General features: G+C 43.0%; 1 protein-coding gene across 1 annotated transcript in view; it reads right to left on the reverse strand.

Moving 5' to 3' along the window:
* Positions 1-20,009, reverse strand: part of LOC124788270 — a 267,784-nt gene that overhangs the window by 190,932 nt on the left and 56,843 nt on the right. Inside the window, exon 2 of the mRNA XM_047255482.1 lies at positions 11,209-11,388. Within this exon, the coding sequence (XP_047111438.1) occupies positions 11,209-11,388 (180 nt within the window). The remainder of the gene's footprint in view (positions 1-11,208; positions 11,389-20,009) is intronic.

Consider the following 20,009-nt stretch of genomic DNA (forward strand, 5'->3'; position numbering starts at 1 on the left):
ATCGTCGCAATCGTTTTAGAGCGTAAGAGGCAACCAACTACATATTTTTATCGTCAGAATGTCTGGACTGTAGGCTGTGGAAATTTGGTGAAAGAAGAAAGAAAGTTTTTGAAAAAGGTTATCTATTTGCACTACTGCAATTTCCGGCGTACGGCCATTATCAACGGATATACTGCAAAACATAACAAACTAAGAACAGAGTGGTAATATTGACCAAAACAAGGAAAAACTGTCACGCAAATATAGTTTCTAGCGTGCATATTTTAAGAGCTAAGAGCACGTGTTCATCTTCGATACTGTGAAACTCATCTCTTCTACTCCAAGCTCTTTGCTTTCCATTTTCTTGGCAGAAGGTAGTATGGACCAAAACAAGAAAAAAAATCGAGTTAACATCGACTCTAAAATTCGTCTCTTAAGACATACGAACGCTTGTTCAGTAGAAGAGATGTGTTTCACTGTAACGATGATGAACAGGTGCTTATAGCTCTTAATGCATACAATCCAGAGCCCAAATTTACCAGACAGTTTTTTGTTATTTTACACCGTACTACTTCTCCCCAAAATATGAAAAACAGAGTTTTCAGTAGAAGAGATCAGTGTCGTGGTAATGAAGACGAACAAGTGGTCACAGCTCTTCCGGTACACATTTTAGAGACCATGTTTACTACACTTATTTCTTACTCTGCTCCATACTACCACATATTAAAGTTTGTTCGACGAGTTCTGGTTCGTCCTATATGAAATGGTACTAACATCATACCATGCATAAGGCAATTATATTACAAAAAAAAGGAAGAACTTTGACAGCCGTATGCTCACATTCGGGGGGACGACAGTTCAAACCCTCGTCCGGCAATCCTCGTTCACGTTTCCTGTGATTTCCCTAAATCGCTTCAGGCAAATGCCGGTATGGTTCCTTTGAAAGGGGACGGCCGGCTTCCTTCCTCGCCCTAACTCGATGGGACCGATGACCTCGCTGTTTCGTGCCCTCCCCCAAAATCAACCAACCAACCCATGTCACGTGAATGATCTCCAAGAAAAGTACGGTCACAAGGGGTTTCACCCACACCCATTTCTTAGCTGTGGACAATCAAGGAGTATTTCTCTTATAAACTTTGGATGAATTCCTTTTGGTAATAAATCCTTCCAAAACCTATAATATTGTGAAGCTAAACAAAACTGTTCCGCAGATCAAGTGTATGCGGCGTTGCTCAACACGTGACGAAACTCATGAAATTTTTTTTTATTAATGTACCAGGTCGAGATCAAAATGGCTCTGAGCACTATGGGACTTAACATCTAAGGCCGTCAGTCCCCTAGAACTTAGAACTACTTAAACCTAACTAACCTAAGGACAGCACACACATCCATGCCCGAGGCAGTATTCGAACCTGCGACCGCAGCGGTCGCGCGGTTGCAGACTGAAGCGCCTAGAACCGCTCCGCCACACAGGCCGGCAGGTCGAGATCTTTTCAACACATCATCTATGTCTCTCTGAAGTGACTGAGGGTAAACACGTTCCTAAGGGTCTCTTTGGTCCTGCGTAGCATGTCTGGAATGCCGAAAGTGTGTCACCGCTAGAGAGCCAGTCGGCCTCGGCAAGTGCGTGGCGCTGGCGCAGAGCGGGTGCCATCTGGATGACACCGGCCACCGCGGGGCACGAACCCGTTACCTCCCGCTAGCGCGCCCACTGCCCACAGCCCACTGGCACGTCGCCCAGTCCGAGCGCCCAGTTTTTCCGGCCGCTCTGACTGCCTCCTCTGTGCAGTTATTTCCGCGGCCCTAGTTGCCCACTCTAACCGCAGAAACTAGTTGCGTGGTTACTGACGCGCAGCGCGGTATGTACGAGCTTAAACAGTTCTTGTAGCTCGCTACACAGAAATGTTGTTGGCAGCTTCGTAACTGACACGCCCCAACATGGACCTCAACTGCTAAGCAAGTGCCGGGTAGTCCGAAAGTAACAGAAAAACGAAATATCGCTAATTAGGAAAGTATTGTCAGTATTGCGAAGCTGGTTTTACAGAAAAATCGGAAAAGAATTGTCAGCTTTAGGGGAAGTGCCCCTTCAGCGGTCCAGGAGATGCTGACCGTCATTGTTTAAACTGAGTAGCTTACTGGAAAGTAATGGGGATTGACTGTTCATCCTGTGCATCTGAAAGACAAACTTTTTGCTTCGTGGATACGTATTTCCCCCATCTGTGATTTGCATTACTCCACGCCACAAACTGCTGGTTAAAGGGAAATGAAATGTTCCTATGGCATTATTGGCTGGGTTGATCCCATCTGGGGTTGATCGGCCGCCTGGAGCTGGTCTTTCTGTTTGACACCACTTCGGCAAATTGCGCGTCTTTGTGATGAGGATGAGGTGAAACGATAGGACAACACAAAAACCCAGTCTCCGAGTGAAGAAAGTCTCCTACCCGGTCGGCAATCGAACTCGGGACCCCTCTAACCAATAGACCACGAACTGCAGGCCTGGTTAAAGTTAAGCGCAAATTTCGCTGAAAAAGAATGGAAATGAATGCTTGTATTATTAATTAAAATTTTGTATCTTTCTCTGCAATTCAGTGAAAACTCCATCCCGCATCATTGAATACAATGGTAATCATTGATTTCACATTCTTCTCTGACAATTTGATGATTTTGTAATGAGATGCAGTCTTCATTTGTCGTCCGTAGTTACTTTATAATTATTGAAGGTTTTTTAAATCCGTCTTTGCAACTACAAGAAAAGTACTATTTTGTCACTAAACGGGTTTCGTTTTATTGGAATAAAATATCATCATTGGTGGTATTTCATATCGGATTTCCGCTCACATCACGAAATGCCGTCTTCTTGCATGATTCTGCCCTAATCCCACATTGCTTTGTAGATTTATGCATTTCGTGTTAACAAACGCGTTGCGTTGTAGCTTCAGTACTGTCTGTATGCATCCTTATCGAAAAAGGTAATACCGCAAAGAGACTATGCATGCTTTGGCGGTCACGTTGTATTAGATACGATTCTGCAGCTGTAGGCCGTGATAGAGATTAGACCTTTGATCGGAAAAATCGTTTTAAACGAAAAAGCACGAAATATTATTACTGTGAAGTGTTCTAAAATCATCTACAAGACAAATTTCTATGGATATCTAGTCGAAATAAAATATGGTAACTGTCACAGTACAATAATTTCCGAGATACTACGAATATTTAAAAAATTATAAATGAAGAAAGTATGCCGACAGAATCTTAACATCAATACTGGTAATGAAGAACGTGTGTCAAATTAGTACTACAGCTTCTGCAGTGCGAAGACAGTACTTAGGAAGCCTAATACTATGCCGCCGCTGGCACACTAACCTTACAGCAGCCGCCCCGTATTACGGCATTTTACTTTCTAAGAGCGGGTATTCATCACGCCAAGAGAAGGGTACCACATCACTTTTTACATCAGCATTGCCAGTCACCACGTTTCGAAACATCCTTAAGTTGATATGCGGCTGAAGAGGAAGGGACCAGGTAAGTGACTTTCGTAACTCGTTCGTTAGCCTCTGTACATAATGGTTTCGTAAGCCAGAGCGCTTAACGCCTATGAAAGGAAGGATGGCTTTTTTTTCTTCACTGAAGTGAGGAAACTATTATTGCATCAGTTGCCACACGACCACATTTGTGAGAGTACACCCATCTGTATCAAATATATACTTTAAGAATCCTTTCCCTCTGAGCAGACACATGGCATAGTAAAACATTCAGCCGACTACCGAATACCTCCTCAAAAGTCATTCCATCGTTATAGAAGACTTTACGAAGAACGGACAGACATCCATTAGATCAAACATTGGATGAAACGTGGTAATTTGTATAAGGAAGGCAATTGTCGGTATGAAGATAATGATTATTAAAAGTAAACAAATACTTTGATTGCTGCCACGAGCTATTTTTTGTATTTTCTTTTTCAATCGGGTTAAACTTACAGGATTACACACACACACACACACACACACACACACACAGAGGAACTTACATCGCAGCGAGACGGTATTTCCTGTCTTATTTGAGAAACTACTACAGTGAAACTCTTACCGGATTTAAAAGAGAAACAGAAGTGTATTCAGACTAACTTCTGTAGAAATTCATAAGAATCTACAGTGAGGAGAGCTGAATCGTGATTAATTAACTCTCGGTGGAACAGTAGTAGGGTAGCGTCAAGGTAATGCAGTAGGCCCGTCTTCGCCATTAGAAACCAGCAGTATAACCATGAGGCATCATGACACATCCGAAATGCCAAGGTACATCTCTACAGGAAGTGTGAGCAACTCCAAGGTTGTTTTACAGGTCGTAAATCTAATGGCACAGATAATTATGCTCATGAACTGAAATAAGGAAAGGCTTGCGAATCCAAAGTCGTGTTTCAAACTGTAAGTGTGTGAAAAATATTCATTGTATATCAGCCGCCATTGGAATTAGACTTTCTACCATGGAAACGAACAGATTCAATTCGTGAGAACTTCCACAGACGTGGTTGTGACCAATATTTTAAGAAGGACACGCGCTCATGACGTTGTAAGTATTAGGATTAGTAGATTGCGAAAAATCAAAGAAGTATGACAGAACGCTAAATACCGTCATACCTTTGTCATGGGCACAACAGCTATGTGGTATAAAAATGTATTATTCTTATTGCCGTGTGGATGTATGACGGGTAGCGTACGACATTTTAAGATAATTTTTCGGCCTATTTACTTTTACAATTTTAAACGTCGTAAAATCTGACGCCATTAAAATCTACAAGCTGTGAAAGAGCAATCTTCCATCTTCACACACCGTCTCAAGGGTCAGACCTCATAGAATATAAGCGCATGCGTTGATTCCCTAAGTCTACCCGAGTCCAGTAACAATACGTACCGCTGAGCAAGGACACTACGCTGTATGGCTTTGAAGGGGATATTGTCCGAAAAGAACACAGCCAAGGGAGGTAAACGTAGATCGTTGTGCGTGTTTTTTTATTTGTTTAAATTATGAGCAGACTTAACGAATCCTTCGATCAATGAAAATTAAAACATTGCCGGACGGTGATCGACCCTGAAGCCTTATGCTCACCAGAAAGTCTGAAACTTTTAAGACTAGGATTACTTAGTAGGCGACAACTTGGAGGCCATTGGGACCACGCAGAACAGTAGATAGTCAATGTAGAAGATGAGCGAACGAGGAACTGTAAATCCAGATGCAGAGGCTCAGCAACATCGTAAGGAAATGAGCTGTATTCTTCAGATACATCCTTTGAGTATACTTGCGCAGAATGTCACATCAGTTTATGACGCTTATTATGGAAAAGAGAGTCAGAATATGCTGCATCGAAGAAGTACTACAGGATCTGGAAGAAATGGGAATACAGAAAACAGGCATTGTAAAACGGTGCCTTACAAGTAAAATAAAAAAAGTCGCTGTATCTTTCTAAGACAGATTTACACCCAGTACGAAAACATCATGAACAGAAGAACGAAAAAGATTGTAATATATGAGAATGAGAGAATAAAGACCAGTAGAAAAAAATGTGCACTCAATTGACACTGTGCTCAACGGCAAAAAGAAATAGAAGAATAGAAAGAGATTTGTACCTTTTTTCTTAGAGTGACTGTGATTTTTGTGATGAAGTATTCTGTGTTTTGAGGATGACTTGAAATATTCTCTTAAATCGTTAACTTAGAACCACCTCCTCGCTTCCATCTAGCTCAAGATAAAGTCAAAGTTTTGAGGACATCCCGAACACCTATCTAACGTAATCGAAAAGTTTTTTTCACCAAATACAGTTACACAATTGTCCCCATCCAAAACGTGAATTACCTGAATACTGCGGTACTAGGAGAACTGTAGACTCGGCGGCCTACTTTATTGACACACTTTCGTCCGCCGATTTCGGAGGTAACCGATCTCGCTTCCGCAAGGTCGGGCCGTGGGTGTGAATTACCGTAGCAGCGCGTAGCGCCAAGTTCACACAGCCCAGCCGCCCGGTGACACAGTTCTGCGGCCGGCTCGCGTAATCACGCCGCGTGCACGCCAACCCTGATCACTGGCGACAACGGCGGTAGACGAGTATTCATGGTTGCCACACGTATTAAAATATTCCAGGCTGTTAAGACGCGATCGTAAGCATTTCTTGAAGAAACCCAACCTTTCGTCTCCATCTGCAGATAATATCTTCAAGATTTGGGGGAGGGGGGCGGCACTGTTGCTTACGTGAAGGTCCTATATGCACATAGACTGGGTACTGAGTTAAATTTTCCTTTACGTGTGGTCCGCGAAGAGAGAGATGTGATATCACATGTTTTCAAACCACGAGCACGATACGTAATGGTGTTTATTTAATAAACTGATTTAATAGCCCAAATTTGAAATTTATATTGTTAAAATTTGAATATGGTTTTGTTATCCTTTAAAGTTAGATTAGCTTAGGAACATTCTTGTATGTAATATGTCGTTCACAGTCATAATATTTTGGTTTCCTATTTTTTTTTCAGTGCATTTTGTAGCTACAACTCGAATTTCAAGGACTACATTAAAGTTATTTGGGGTTACATCTGATTCAGTTTATGACCTAGTAATAAATGAGCGATACAGTTGTTTTACACTATGTCTACATCTATGTGATTACTCTGCAATTTACGCTTCAGTATTTGGCAGAGTGTTCATCCAAGCACTTTCAGACTACTTCTCTACTGCTCCACAGCCGAACAGCAAGTGGGAAAAATTAACAATTACCTCAGATGAGACAAACGCAATAAACAACGTATTATTAACAGATTCCTTTATTTGGCCACGAAAAGTTCATTTTTTGTATCGATGAAAACTTCCACATTTACACTTACACTTCAAATTATGTAGAGTGTTTATGGGTGTAATACATCATAAAAATGACAAATTGTGATTCTATGGTGTACTAAACAAGCAAGAGTCATATTACTGTCGTTTATATATCACACGGAATAAAAAACAAGAAAATAATTCAAAGCAGTGGCAATCAAAATTATTCTTACATTTACTGCACATGATTTGGCTTCCTTGTTATGAGTATATTGCACGATTCTGGAGAGGGGGGGGGGGGGCGCAGGAGCAGGTATAGCATGAGGTGGGACATAGTGGATAGTGGGTGAGACTGGAATAGAGCTCAGGAAGAGCGTGGAAGTCATGAAGAGGAGGGAGGTTATTCACATATGTAAGGGACAAGTGAAATCTCCTTATTCATTTTTCTGATAAACTGCAGCAGATGTAGCTCCAGAACACGTCAGCGTGTTCCTTGAAAAAGGAGTTGTAGCCTCGAAACGCGTTGGACTAAAACAGGAAAATAACATACTGTAACTAAATACGGTGTATTATTAACAAAAATATTGCTTTGGGAACGGAGTTTTTCGCTGCTACACTCTTGACGAATAAATGCTTCGCGGACTTCATTCATATTTGTCTGTCCCGAGTTTTCGAATACCTTCTATGTCGTCGCCGGTAAGGAGATATTTTAGCAGGCCGTTAGCTGCTTCAGTTAGTCGGTTTGTGTCATGAAGACGTCACTGAGTCATGGGACTTCTATATGCTATTACGTCGATGTCTTTGAAGGGAGGGCACTTTCAGCGATGCTGATTTCGCTAGATGGTGGATGAGTCAACTGATTTCTCTATTGCCTTTCAGCGCCGAGTGCCAGTTTCTAAGCACAACTGTAGGTGTAGTCACTGTCTCGATTAAAGTTACTGTTACACTTTCTGATTTCGAAGGCTTTTTTGATGACAGAATCGCAGTTGGTACACTGCCGAAAAAATGCAACAAATGGCTCTGAACACTATGCGACTTAACTTCTGAGGTCATTAGTCGCCTAGAACTTAGAACTAATTAAACCTAACTAACCTAAGGACATCACACACATCCATGCCCGAGGCAGGATTCGAACCTACGACCGTAGCGGTCGCTCGGTTCCAGACTGTAGCGCCTAGAACCGCACGGCCATTCCGGCCGGCAACAACACCCTCAGGGACAAGGTCATTTTATTGACAAGGGAGGTGACGGTAATTCATCTTTGCAGGGGCATATGATGACAAATTCAGAACAAATGAAACACACAGGTCACAATAATGGGTGTCCAAATAGTCGCATCAGTACACAGTACAAGTGCCCCCTTCGTTTTGGCGGTAACGGAGGCGTGTAATCTCGCATGCAGACGTTGTTAGTTGCGAATAGAATCCTTCGACAGACTCTCCGAAGCTTCTTGGGCCTTTTCTTGCAATTCAATAATGGATCTCGCAGGCCCTGCAGAACTAGGAAGTTCCCGCTTCACCAAGTCCTATACGTGTTCTGCTGGTGAAAGACCTGGCGATCCTGGTGCCCAGGCAGTCGTTGTACATCACCAAGGGATACGTTGCGCCGCAGCAGCCGTACGTAGACGTGCATGGTCCAGCTGAAAAAAGCACATCACCTTCCTGTCGGAGAAATGGCAGTATCAGGATGAAAACAGCCTGTGCAACGTAGCGGGCACTGATTACTTTACCATTAAGAAACACCAACTGTTACCGTGAGATGTAATTGGTGCCCCCCCCCCTCCCCACACACACACACACACCTTGAAACCTCGCTGGGGTGAGACCTATGTATCGTATTCGAGTGTACTCCGGAATAGGCAGCTCACCAGATGTGCGCCATACACATGAACGTCCATCACTCGCATACAGACATGATTTATCACTGAAGACAACCGAGCGCCATTCCTCTGTCCAGTCAACTCTCTCACGACACCATAGTAGCCGTACTTGGCGATGTCGTGAAGTCATTGGCAGCCTGGCGAGAGGCACACGGGATCTCAAAGCTGTTACGTGCAGACAATTCCCAATGCTGCGTGATGACACAGGAGGTGCGACATGTGTCCGGATTTCGTTCCTGGATGATGTTCAGTCGGCCATCGTTGCTACTACAGTGCGTCAACCTAGACGTGCGTCTGTCGTGCGTGGACTTCCAGAACCCCGTCTACTGATGTGGGAACGATCCACAGGTCACTGATAACAGCGACACACCACTGAATCATTGTGCCCAGCATGTGCAGAAATCCGCCTGTACACTCACCCAGCTTGTTGCAGCCCCATAATGCGACCTTGTTCAAATGACTGCAGTATGCAATCGTCGATGGGGCATGGTAATTCCCTAGAATGAATTTTACAAACACTATTCACCTCTAAACTAAGTGCAGTTACAGCCTGCAGAGTGGAAAAAAAAGTGGTTCAAATGGCTCTGAGCACTATGGGACTTAACATCTGAGGTCAACAGTCCCCTAGAACTTAGAACTACTCTAACGTAACTAATCTAAGGATATCACACACTTCCATGCCCGAGGCGGGATTTAAACCTGCGACCCTAGCAGTCGCGCGGTTCCGGACTGAAGCGCCTAAAACCGCTCGGCCACCGCGGCCGGCGCAGAGTGGAAACGGAGGGTGTATAGACAGGCCTGTTGAGCAGCAACTGATCGCCGATGACAGTGACATTTGAATCGTAACATTACAACCTCTCAGTATGCACATAATGTACGTGGTGCCACTGAACACAGTCCTCGAGGCTGTTGCATCTTTTTCTGGCAGTATGGATGCATGGCATAATATTTCCATTTCTTGAGGCATGTTGTTGTTGTTGTGGTCTTCAGTCCAGAGACTGTTTTGATGCAGCTCTCCACGCTACTCTATCCTGTGCAAGCTTCTTCATCTCTCAGTACCTACTGCAACCTACATCCCTCTGGATCTGCTTAGTGTATTCATCTCTTGGTCTCCCTCTACGATTTTTATCCTCCACGCTGCCCTTCAATACTAAATTGATGATCCTTTGATGCCTCAGAATATTTCCTACCAACCGATCCCTTCTTCTAGTCAAGTTGTGCGACAAATTTCTCTTCTCTCCAATTCCGTTCAATACCTCCTCATTAGTTATGTGATCTACCCATCTAATCTTCAACATTCTTCTGTAGCACCACATTTCGAAAGCTTCTATTCTGTTCTTGTCTAAACTATTTATCGTCCACGTTTCACTTCCATATATGGCTACACACCATACAAATACTTTCAGAAACGTCTTCCTGACACTTAAATGTATACTCGATGTTAACAAATTTCTCTTCTTCAGAAACGCTTTCCTTGCCATTGCCAGTCTACATTTTACATCCTCTCTGCTTCGATCATCATCAGTTATTTTGGTCTCCAAATAGCAAAACTCATTTACTACTTTAAGCCTCTCATTTCCTAATCTAATTCCCACAGCATCACCAGATTTAATTTGACTACATTCCATTATCCTCGTTTTGCTTTTGTTGATGTTCATCTTATATTCTCCTTTCAAGACACTGTCCAATTTACAAAAATCTTGCAACTATGATAGTACTTACAGTGGTTAGTCAACAGAAACTATCTCAGCACGCTGCACAGAACACCAGCGCCACATTAAATATCGCGATTTCGACAGACCTCTTGTTGGCGAACAGAGCCTCTTGAATAAAGACAGGATTATGTTTGATGAAACGGAAATGTTACCCTATCCACCTATCTACTGCGATTCTGTCATTACAGAAGCCATTGAAATCAGAATGTGTAACAATAACTTTAACCGGTACACTGGCCACAACCTTTGCGGCGCATGGAAACATTCGCTTGATCTGTGTCCTCCACCAACTAACGATATCAGTACGGCTACCTAAGTTCTTCAGTCATAATGGCATCGACGTAATCTCTGGTAGGAAACAGAAGTTCCACGATGCCGTGACGTCTCCATGACGTAATTCGTCCAACTTCAGCTCCTATCGTTTATTGGAATATCTGCTGGCGATGAAGTGGAAAGCTCGAGACTGACAAATGTGACGCGACAAGAACTCAATGAAGGGTTTATTAAAAAATATCTCTAAGCTATGAATTAAATTCGCGAACAGCTTTTGACGATATGACTGTTAACAAGGTCTTTTAGGTTAATCGAAACTTTTTTCTTAAGTACTTGTAATGTGATTACTATCGATGTCTTACGCTGTTCGAATTACGTGTCACAAATATTTAGTAGTATTTACGCATTAATCGTGAAAGCGCCCTTAACGTATTGCTGTCACGTATTTTGTAATTTGCAGTTTGTGTCGTAGAGAGTGATGATGACAGTAAGCGCCGGCCGCCAAACAGGATACTGTAGAAGCAGCAGCAGCAGCAGCGGCAGCAGGTAGGTACTCACCGCAGAAGGGGATGCCCTCGGGCTGCCAGGCGCCGGCCTCGCTGCAGACGCGCCGCGCCGGGCCGAGCAGCTCGAAGCCGCGCTCGCACGAGTAGGTGGCGACGGTGCCCGCGCTCAGCGCCGCGTCCGAGAAGAAGACCGACGAGTGCGCCGGCGCGCCGGGGAACCGGCAGCCCGCCCCTGCACACGACACACACTCTCACCAGGGGATGCTGGGCTGCGCTTGCCGTGGCGTATCACATGCACCGCACAGGACGAAGTCGTAGCTGCTTCGACATCGACAGCGAATAAATTAAAGCACAGGTGAGAGGAGCAAAACTAGAAAGAAAAGAGCCTTTATTATACACGGCAACAACAACACCCTTCACGTCAATTCCACTGCTGTACACACATGTCTGCTTTACTGAATAAGCTAAGTCCACTGACTTTGTGGACCACGATACAGGATGTATCAAAAAGAATCATCCCATTTTTTTTAAAAAAAAATCGTAACTTTTATCTGAGTGAACAACGTACTGTTGGAAAGAGCGAACTCTCGAGTTTTACAGGGCAGCAGTGTGCGCTCACTACAGTTCTAGTTTTTGGTGCCGGGACAACAGAAAGCGTTTTGAAATTACAATGAAATGAAAACCCTCAGCTGCTTACAGGCGTTGACATACGTCAACGGGGACAGATGAAAATGTGTGCCCTCACCGGGACTCGAACCCGGGATCTCCTGCTTACATGGCAGATGCTCTATCCATCTTTTTTTTTGTTTTTTGTTGATCTCATTTCGTTCTATTTTGTTCATTGTATATGATCGGCGCGGACGTGTCATGACACCCGTTCAGGTTGTTCGTTGATCCGTTCACTCAGTTTCTTTTTTTTTTTTTTATTACAGTGGGTAGTGAAACCCTCTGACCGAACACGCTGAGCTACCATGCCGGCATACTTAAAACTCTACCCCTGTGCTATTTTTTTCCTCTTATTTTGTTCGTTGTTGATCGATGTATCTGGTCGTTGCGGACGTCACATGACATCCGTTCAAGTTGTTCGTTTGTTGATCCTCCCACTCAGTTTTTTTTATTACAGAGGCCAAACAGCTCTCTGACCGAACACAATGAGCTACCGTGCCGGCATCCATCTGAGCCACCGAGGACACAGAGGATGGTGCGACTGCAGGGACTTATCTCTGGCACGCATACCGCGAAACCCACATTCTCAACGTATTGTCCCGCACTACATTCGTAGTGGCCCCGCCCATTATACTCATTACTCGCCGCGCGTTGCCGATTCCCGTAAGAGATCGGGCACTGTTTGTGCATCTGCACAGAAGAAGAAGATGGTCAAGTGGCCGGTGAGCCTTAACTATATATATATACTAAGATGGTATGTTCTTTCGGACATGTCCGAAAGAGCAGATACCATCTTAGTATATATATAGAAAGCGAATTGTGTATTGCGCTTTGCGGGTCAGTAATAACTCTTCAGCGTAACATTCGTACTAGGTATGGTGTGCATCTTCCTACAGCACAGAGCGTTAGATGATGGCATTAACAAGTCCGAGGAACAGGTTGTTTCTGTAAAGGCAAATCATTCGTCATAGTTTCACAAGGAGTCCGCAGAAATCCGTTCGCCGTGCAGCTCGACAACTCAACATTCCCCCGATGTCCGTCTAGAGTGTGTTGCGTCGACGTTTATACATGAAACCATACAAAATTCAGCTACTGTAAGCTCTTCGTGAAGGTGACAAACAACAACGTGTGGTATTCTGTAATTTCGTTCTTGGCAACATGGAGGATGACAGTTCTATTCCACTCTTAGTATTTAGTGACGAGGCAACATTCCATTTAAATGGAAAGGTGAACCGTCATAATGTGAGAATATGGTGTACGGAACAACCACGTGAAGTTGTACAATATGAGAGGGACGCTCCAAAATTTAATGTGTATTGTGCAGCTTCACGGGAAAAAGTCATTTTTTTTTTTTTTGCCGAGAACACTGTTGCAAGAAGCACATATCTCGATATTTTGTTTTCCCACGGCTGGAGACTGATTCGAACGACTTCATTTAGTAAGAGAATGGGGCACCGCCACACTAGAATCTGGAAGTACGTAAATTTTTGAATCAAATGATTACTGAACGATGGATCGGTCGCTCTGGACCAAATGATTCAGCCTTGCGTTACTGGCCTCCAAGATCACCGGAGGTTTATAAAAGAGTCTGTTTTTGTGCCTCCGTTACCAACAACAATGAATGGACTGTGACATCGCATAACAGCAGATGTGAAAGGTGTAACTCAAGACATGCCCGATGCAGTGTGGGAACAATCTGAATACTGCATTGACATATGCGGTGCATCTCAAGGAGTCCATATTGAGCAATGATGAATAGGTAAGGAAAAAAAAAACTTTATCAGTTTCCCAGTCATCCAATAACAAAATTCATTGTGTATGTTTATTTGTTTCAGAAATATAGACGTGACAAATCGGACGATTCTCTTTGATACACCTTGTATATTGGTAGCAAGTGATGAGATAAGAAAAAAAATCAGACCTCACACTGATACAAGAAGTATCAATAGATGAAATTCACTGTTTTATATGACTAAAGTGTTTTCTTCAGGTGCGTCCATTGGTTAATAATATCCTTAACTGGCATGGTCAAACACTACCCATGTAACGGGCCACAAACATTATAGATCTGGGAAATGTTTGTGACTGTCTACGGGCTGCAGATGTGGCTGCTTGTGAAATTTTCGTAGAGAAGTACGTTGCAGCCAGTAAAGTAATCCAAATGACTATTATGTTGAATATCCAAGTATCAGGCGTGCATCCTGTACAGACTATTTGAGAGAATGTGAAGAGTAATATAATAACAGAAATCAAAATGCACGTACTACCATCTGAACATGTTAACCTATTAGCCATATCAACGTTTCTCGACTCTAGTACTATGAAAATACGCTTTCAACAAGCTTTAGCAAGTTGGAAGGCAATAAAAACCACAAAGGGTTTCCTTGCCGCTGACAAAACGACGGTCAACGAGGATGGGCAACACATTGTTACATTACAGAAAAATAGAGAAACCAAATCTGATTTACGGAGCGAACATTACAGAAGAGCACAGGAAAAGAACTTGCAGACTAGAGCGGAAACGGACCTCCCATCACAGTTCAGTTATTATCCAAAACATCGCCTTCTACGAGATCTCCTCGTAGGTCTTACAGAAGATCCATTGCAAGTATGGAATCACATTATCAGAACTACATATCCAAAGCCACAACAAATTGTACTTAATATTTGTGCTTTGTGGACTGAAGAGACTGTCGTCAAATATATTATATGTAGTCTGCATACAAAATGGTATGGGATATGCATTGTTAATCACTATTGTATTTTCTTGGAGCTGTGGTTCGTCTAATGTAAGTAAGTGAAATGCAGTTTGCATTGTGCCATACGCGTTTCGCTTACTTCCACTTCTGAGGCATCCTTAGTGGCGACTTGTTATCTTATTAGTCCATATGTACCATCCTGGAGCTGTACTCAGTTGGTCTGCGTACACAAGGATTTCGATTTTAGGTAACACTACATGCAGTAAATACACCAAACGAAAACACAGTGAACTGTGGAAGAGAGGTGTTTAGTTTAAATGTGCCCGCAAAACACCGGAAATCGGACGTCCAGGTGGACGCAGACCAACTAAGTACAACACCAGAACGGTTCATATGGATTAATAAACTCACAAATCGCCAGTGAAGATACCGCATTCATAAAAGGAAGTGAAAAGCGTGCAACACAGTGCAAACAGCCTTTCATTTACTTGCATTAGTTGAACTCAACTCTCCGCCCCCGGTAGCTGAGTGATGCCGGTGCGATAGCTCAGCGTGTTCGGTCAGAGGGCTACGTGCTCTCTGTAATAATAATTAAAAAAACTGAGTAAAGGTATTAACTTGAACGAAGGTCTTGTGACGTCCACCCAGACCAAACGCAACGAACAATACTGACCAAAATGAAAAAAAAAGAAAAAAAGTGGTCAGTGCGACAGAATGTCAATCCTAAGGGCCCCGGGTTCGATTCCCGGCTGGGTCGGAGATTTTCTCCGCTCAGGGACTGTGTCTTGTGTTGTCCTAATCATCATCATTTCATCCCCATCGACGCGCAACCCACCGAAGTGGCGTCAAATCGAAAGACTTGCACCCGGCGAATGGTCTATCCGACGGGAGGCCCTAGTCACACGACATTTACATTAGCCGAACTACACCCTAAGAATAGTATTTTGTCTATCTTCGGCAGCTGTAGTATTATATAGTGAAGTAATAAGCGGCCACTTGAATATAAGAAATTTAATTTCTCGACCGGTTTCGGGCATTTAGTGCCCGTCTTCAGAATGTTATGCCTATCGCATTATCTGCGATTGTCAATACTTATTGCTCCTGCATATATTTTTAGGACCACGACATTGTGCTGTATGCAGTGTATTATTGGCATTCGCAAATAATGCGACAGGCATAACCTTCTAAAGAAGGGCACCAAGCGCCCGAAACCGGCCAAGAAATTAAATTTCTTATATGCAACTGGTTGCGTATTATTTCATTTACATCCTAAGATAGAAGCAATTAAGGGCGAAGGAAAAATGACGATAATTTATTGATTAATGAAGATGATATTAGTGGTATTTGTATGCCGCTTATTACACCTTTCTTAAATCTTTCTATAAATTCATAATTTAACCTCGAGATCATGGTGTCGAATATTATTGGTCGTCGATGTTTCGACGTCGATGATGAAATCGAAGTCAGCATCAATGATTTACCCACATAGCACATCTTTAGGCTGAAGTACAAATGTAGATGTTTTGTATAACATTTGCCTCTTTGTGGGGAAGAGTTGGTGTGAGAAGCCACTGTAGCCTGAAGGTCTGTCGCAGGGTGTGGACTCTCCACGCAACTCTCCGCTGTTGCTGTCGTGCTGTAAAATAGGAAGCGGCGTGGTTCCTGCCGTGTCAACGGCGGACGCCCGGCCTCGCTGGCGAAACAGCCGACGCGGTCCACCGCGCCGTGCGCCGCATGGGGTCGCTTTCGTAAGGCGCGCGCCCGAGAAAACGGATCAAGGAGTGACAAAAACACCAATTGTGTGTCGCTTCCTCAGTGGCAATCGGGGTTATGCTGCGAAACGGGCTGGCCTTCACGAAAATTGGCCGTGTTACCGTTACTTGAAGGACCACTGCTCTCCCGTCAGGGTGAAATATATACTAACCTCAAGGAGTAAACTTAACCGTTAATCGAAATATTTTTTGTAAATTTGAATTCTGGAGATGTCGATTGACTATTGTCTTAATGATTTGGAGCAGTTTACACCGTCCCTTCCCTTATTCTCTATATTTATAAATTGAAGTCGTTCGCTCGCGTACGTCTGTGTGTGCAGGTTAGTCTCAGGACCTGTTGTAGGGATTTCGATCTTGTTTTGACTCATAAATGGTTCTGAGCACTATGGGACTTAACATCTATGGTCATCAGTCCCCTAGAACTTAGAACTACTTAAACCTAACTAACCTAAGGACATCACACAACACCCAGTCATCACGAGGCAGAGAAAATCCGCGACCCAGCCGGGAATCGAACTGACTCATAAATACAAAGATTTACGAGGTAGGTATTTGAATACGGCTTATAAATATTTCGTAAAAATTACGAATTATGAATTAAAGTAGTGAAAACGTTGCCATTGCCGTCTACTAAACAGCAGCTATTAACTCGATAAAGCAGCAGTGCTTCGAGAATATAGCAAGCGGAACCAAAGTCACCTGTAACGTGATGGTGCTGTAGTGGTACCCGGCGCGCTAGATCAGCGTGTCCCGTCAGAGGAATGGCTAGCCTCGATAATAATAATAATAATAATAATAATAATAATGAGTATAACATTCAACAATGAATTTGAAGAGGTGTTGTGTGATGCCCGATCAGACCAAATCCTGAGAACAATGACGAACAAACTGAAGGGAAAAGTGGTACAGTAGGATCGAATCCTGGATGCCTCACTTTTTTCCACTCTGCCCTTCAATCTAGCATTCATCTCTCATTGATGAGAAGATACGCATTTAGAAATACGACGACAATTTCAGACTGCTAATTTCTGCTCCCCTCAGATTGCAAATCGCAAAAAATGGTTCAAATGGCTCTGAGAACTATGTGACTTAACTTCTGCGGTCATCAGTCCCCTAGAACTTAGAACTACTTAAACCTAACCAGCCTAAGGACATCACACACATCCATGCCCGAGGCAGGATTCGAACCTGTGACCGTAGCGCTCGCGCGGTTCCAGACTGTAGCGCCTAGAACCGCTCGGCCACTCCGGCCGCCTTGCCAATCGCAATTCACACTCTTAGTTCACTGCAAATTCCTCGAACAACGGGCAGTGAGTTACTCAGTTCCTAAGTATTGCAATAAATATGAACAATTAAGAAAAGATAACCATCTCACCGTCAGTCAGTGATGTGAGACTCACAATTTGAAATGATCAAATATTTTTAACCAGTAGTTTCTGGCTATAGATACTTAACGCTACGTGTGTGAAGCGGACTGAGTCGCTAGTTGCATATAATATTCGGAACCTTTTGATCTGGTAAGACATTGAGTAATTTCTAAAACTGGAGTCGCAAGTTCCAGTATTCGAAAGGTAACGGAAATCAGGGTCGAATGGTACAAATACCATCTAATTCTGAAAATGAGCCACATCACTTAAATGTAGTATGTTAAATTAGAGGCAAATGCGTTCCACGTACAATAGCCAGTTCTACTTTAATTTCTGTATAAGGAAATATCGTATAACAGCCCTATTACGGACAAAAGGGAGAACGCACGCTAGTTCCTGTGTAGCCACACTGGTACTTAACTGTAGCGATATAAAAGAAACAAGTTCGAGCCCTAATAGTGCAAGAGAGGTTCATTAGAAGTATATACTAAGCAAAGATACGAGAGACAGTGGCGTACAATTTCTGATCATCAAACTATACGTTAATGTCCTCTGTTAGATCCCAAATCATTTCGCAGTTTCTCCGAGGATGAACGCATGAATCATTACTGATGTGGACGCGCACCCCAGTTGGGCCTATGCGTCTGTTAAAGATGGGTAGAGGTGTAAATTCAGCCTCTACTATATTACATTACAGACTCATCATTCATTACAGACTCATTTCCAGCTACATAAATACAGTATCACACAGCACACGTCCTCATCATACAATGAACTTCGTATCTGATACTTTATCCATAGTTCAGACGAAGGCTATGGAAAACCACTTTCTATACGACTTACCACCACGAGAGTTGATACAGTGCTTAAGGCACTGGACTCGCTATCGGGAGAAGCTGGGTTCAAACTCTGTCCAACCATCCAGATTTAGGTTTCCATGCTTTCCCTACCTCTACTAACGAATTCCGGGGAGGTTCCTGTGAAATGGACACAAGCAATTTCCTTCCCCATCCCAGTCCTAACCGAGCTTGTTTTCCGTCTCTAACGACGTGTACGAGACGTACACAGGAGGAAGCAATATATTGACTGCCTGTTCTCCCAACGTACACTTTTGGAATTTTAACAGCAAAGCACATCGTGATGCAGAACGCCTCTCTTCTGGCGTCCACCAATGGGATTGGCTTAGCATGTCTGTTACGTTTCCGCGCTTACTATATTAACTTGTAACTGTGACCTTCTTTGGATCTTCTCTGTGTCGTCTTTATCTGGTTCGGATCCTACACTGACACTGGTCGAACGAGGACTTCGTGAGCTATCTCCTTTATGGGTGGACTACACTTACTGAGGATTCTTCCAATGAATCTCAGTCTGGCATCTGCCTTAACTGCTATTACTTTTACGTGACCGTTACTTTAAATCGCTCCTTACTCAACTCTTAGATATTTAATAGATGTAGTTATTCTGCAATCGTAATGGGTCTTTCTGCCTTTTTACGCACTATAAGTTACATTTATGTAGAGAACTACGAGTTCCTGTGCCAATGGTCGCTGAGCAACACTGCCTTTTTTATGATTTCCGCTGTAAAAGACCATGATTCACTACCATAAATTAAAACTTGTATCTAACACTGTAAATATTTCCTTTTAGAGGTATCGGAAGTTTCACACCAAAAACGCAATATAATTTACGAAAATAACTCCAGGTCATTTTTTTCTCCTGTTTATTTCTTTTGCTGTCCATTCAACCGCTTTCTTCCAAATAAAAAAGGTTATCAACTAGTTCTAGAGCTCCATTTTAATTACAGTATTTCTTCGCCATACGATAGTTGTACTTCACTTTAGTCTCAGTTTAAAATAATTTTCAGTCTTAGTTTCAGGAGGATATTCGGAAATGTTCTTTTAACGTGAATTCCTTCTTCGCATTCCATGTTTAAGGATCTGACATTTCATTTAGTTATGACTGTCTCACATTCTTGATGAAGTCTAACGGAATCTGCAGCTCTGGCATACAAATTCTTCACTACGGTGACGTAAGTTGAATAGATGCCGCGTTTATGAAAGACTGTTAGTACACAGTATGTGAATTCCACACTTTATGATAATTCATACTCAGAGCTCCGTTCTATAGTTTCTTTCACGACTTCCAAACGGCTCCTTACGCCATGTCACGTTCTAAAGCTAACTTATTCTCTAATTGGTGTCGCGAGGCTGAGTGCACGCTGTTCCAGTACCCCGGGCAGGAAAAATTCCTGGCACTACCGAGAACTGAACCCAGGCTCTTCCAGATTATCATGTAGATGTGCAAAATTTGGCAAAAAAAGTTATGATTTAATTAACTAAAACCACTTTC

This window comes from Schistocerca piceifrons, chromosome 1 (genome assembly GCF_021461385.2).
Source record: "Schistocerca piceifrons isolate TAMUIC-IGC-003096 chromosome 1, iqSchPice1.1, whole genome shotgun sequence".
NCBI classification, from domain to species: domain Eukaryota; kingdom Metazoa; phylum Arthropoda; class Insecta; order Orthoptera; family Acrididae; genus Schistocerca; species Schistocerca piceifrons.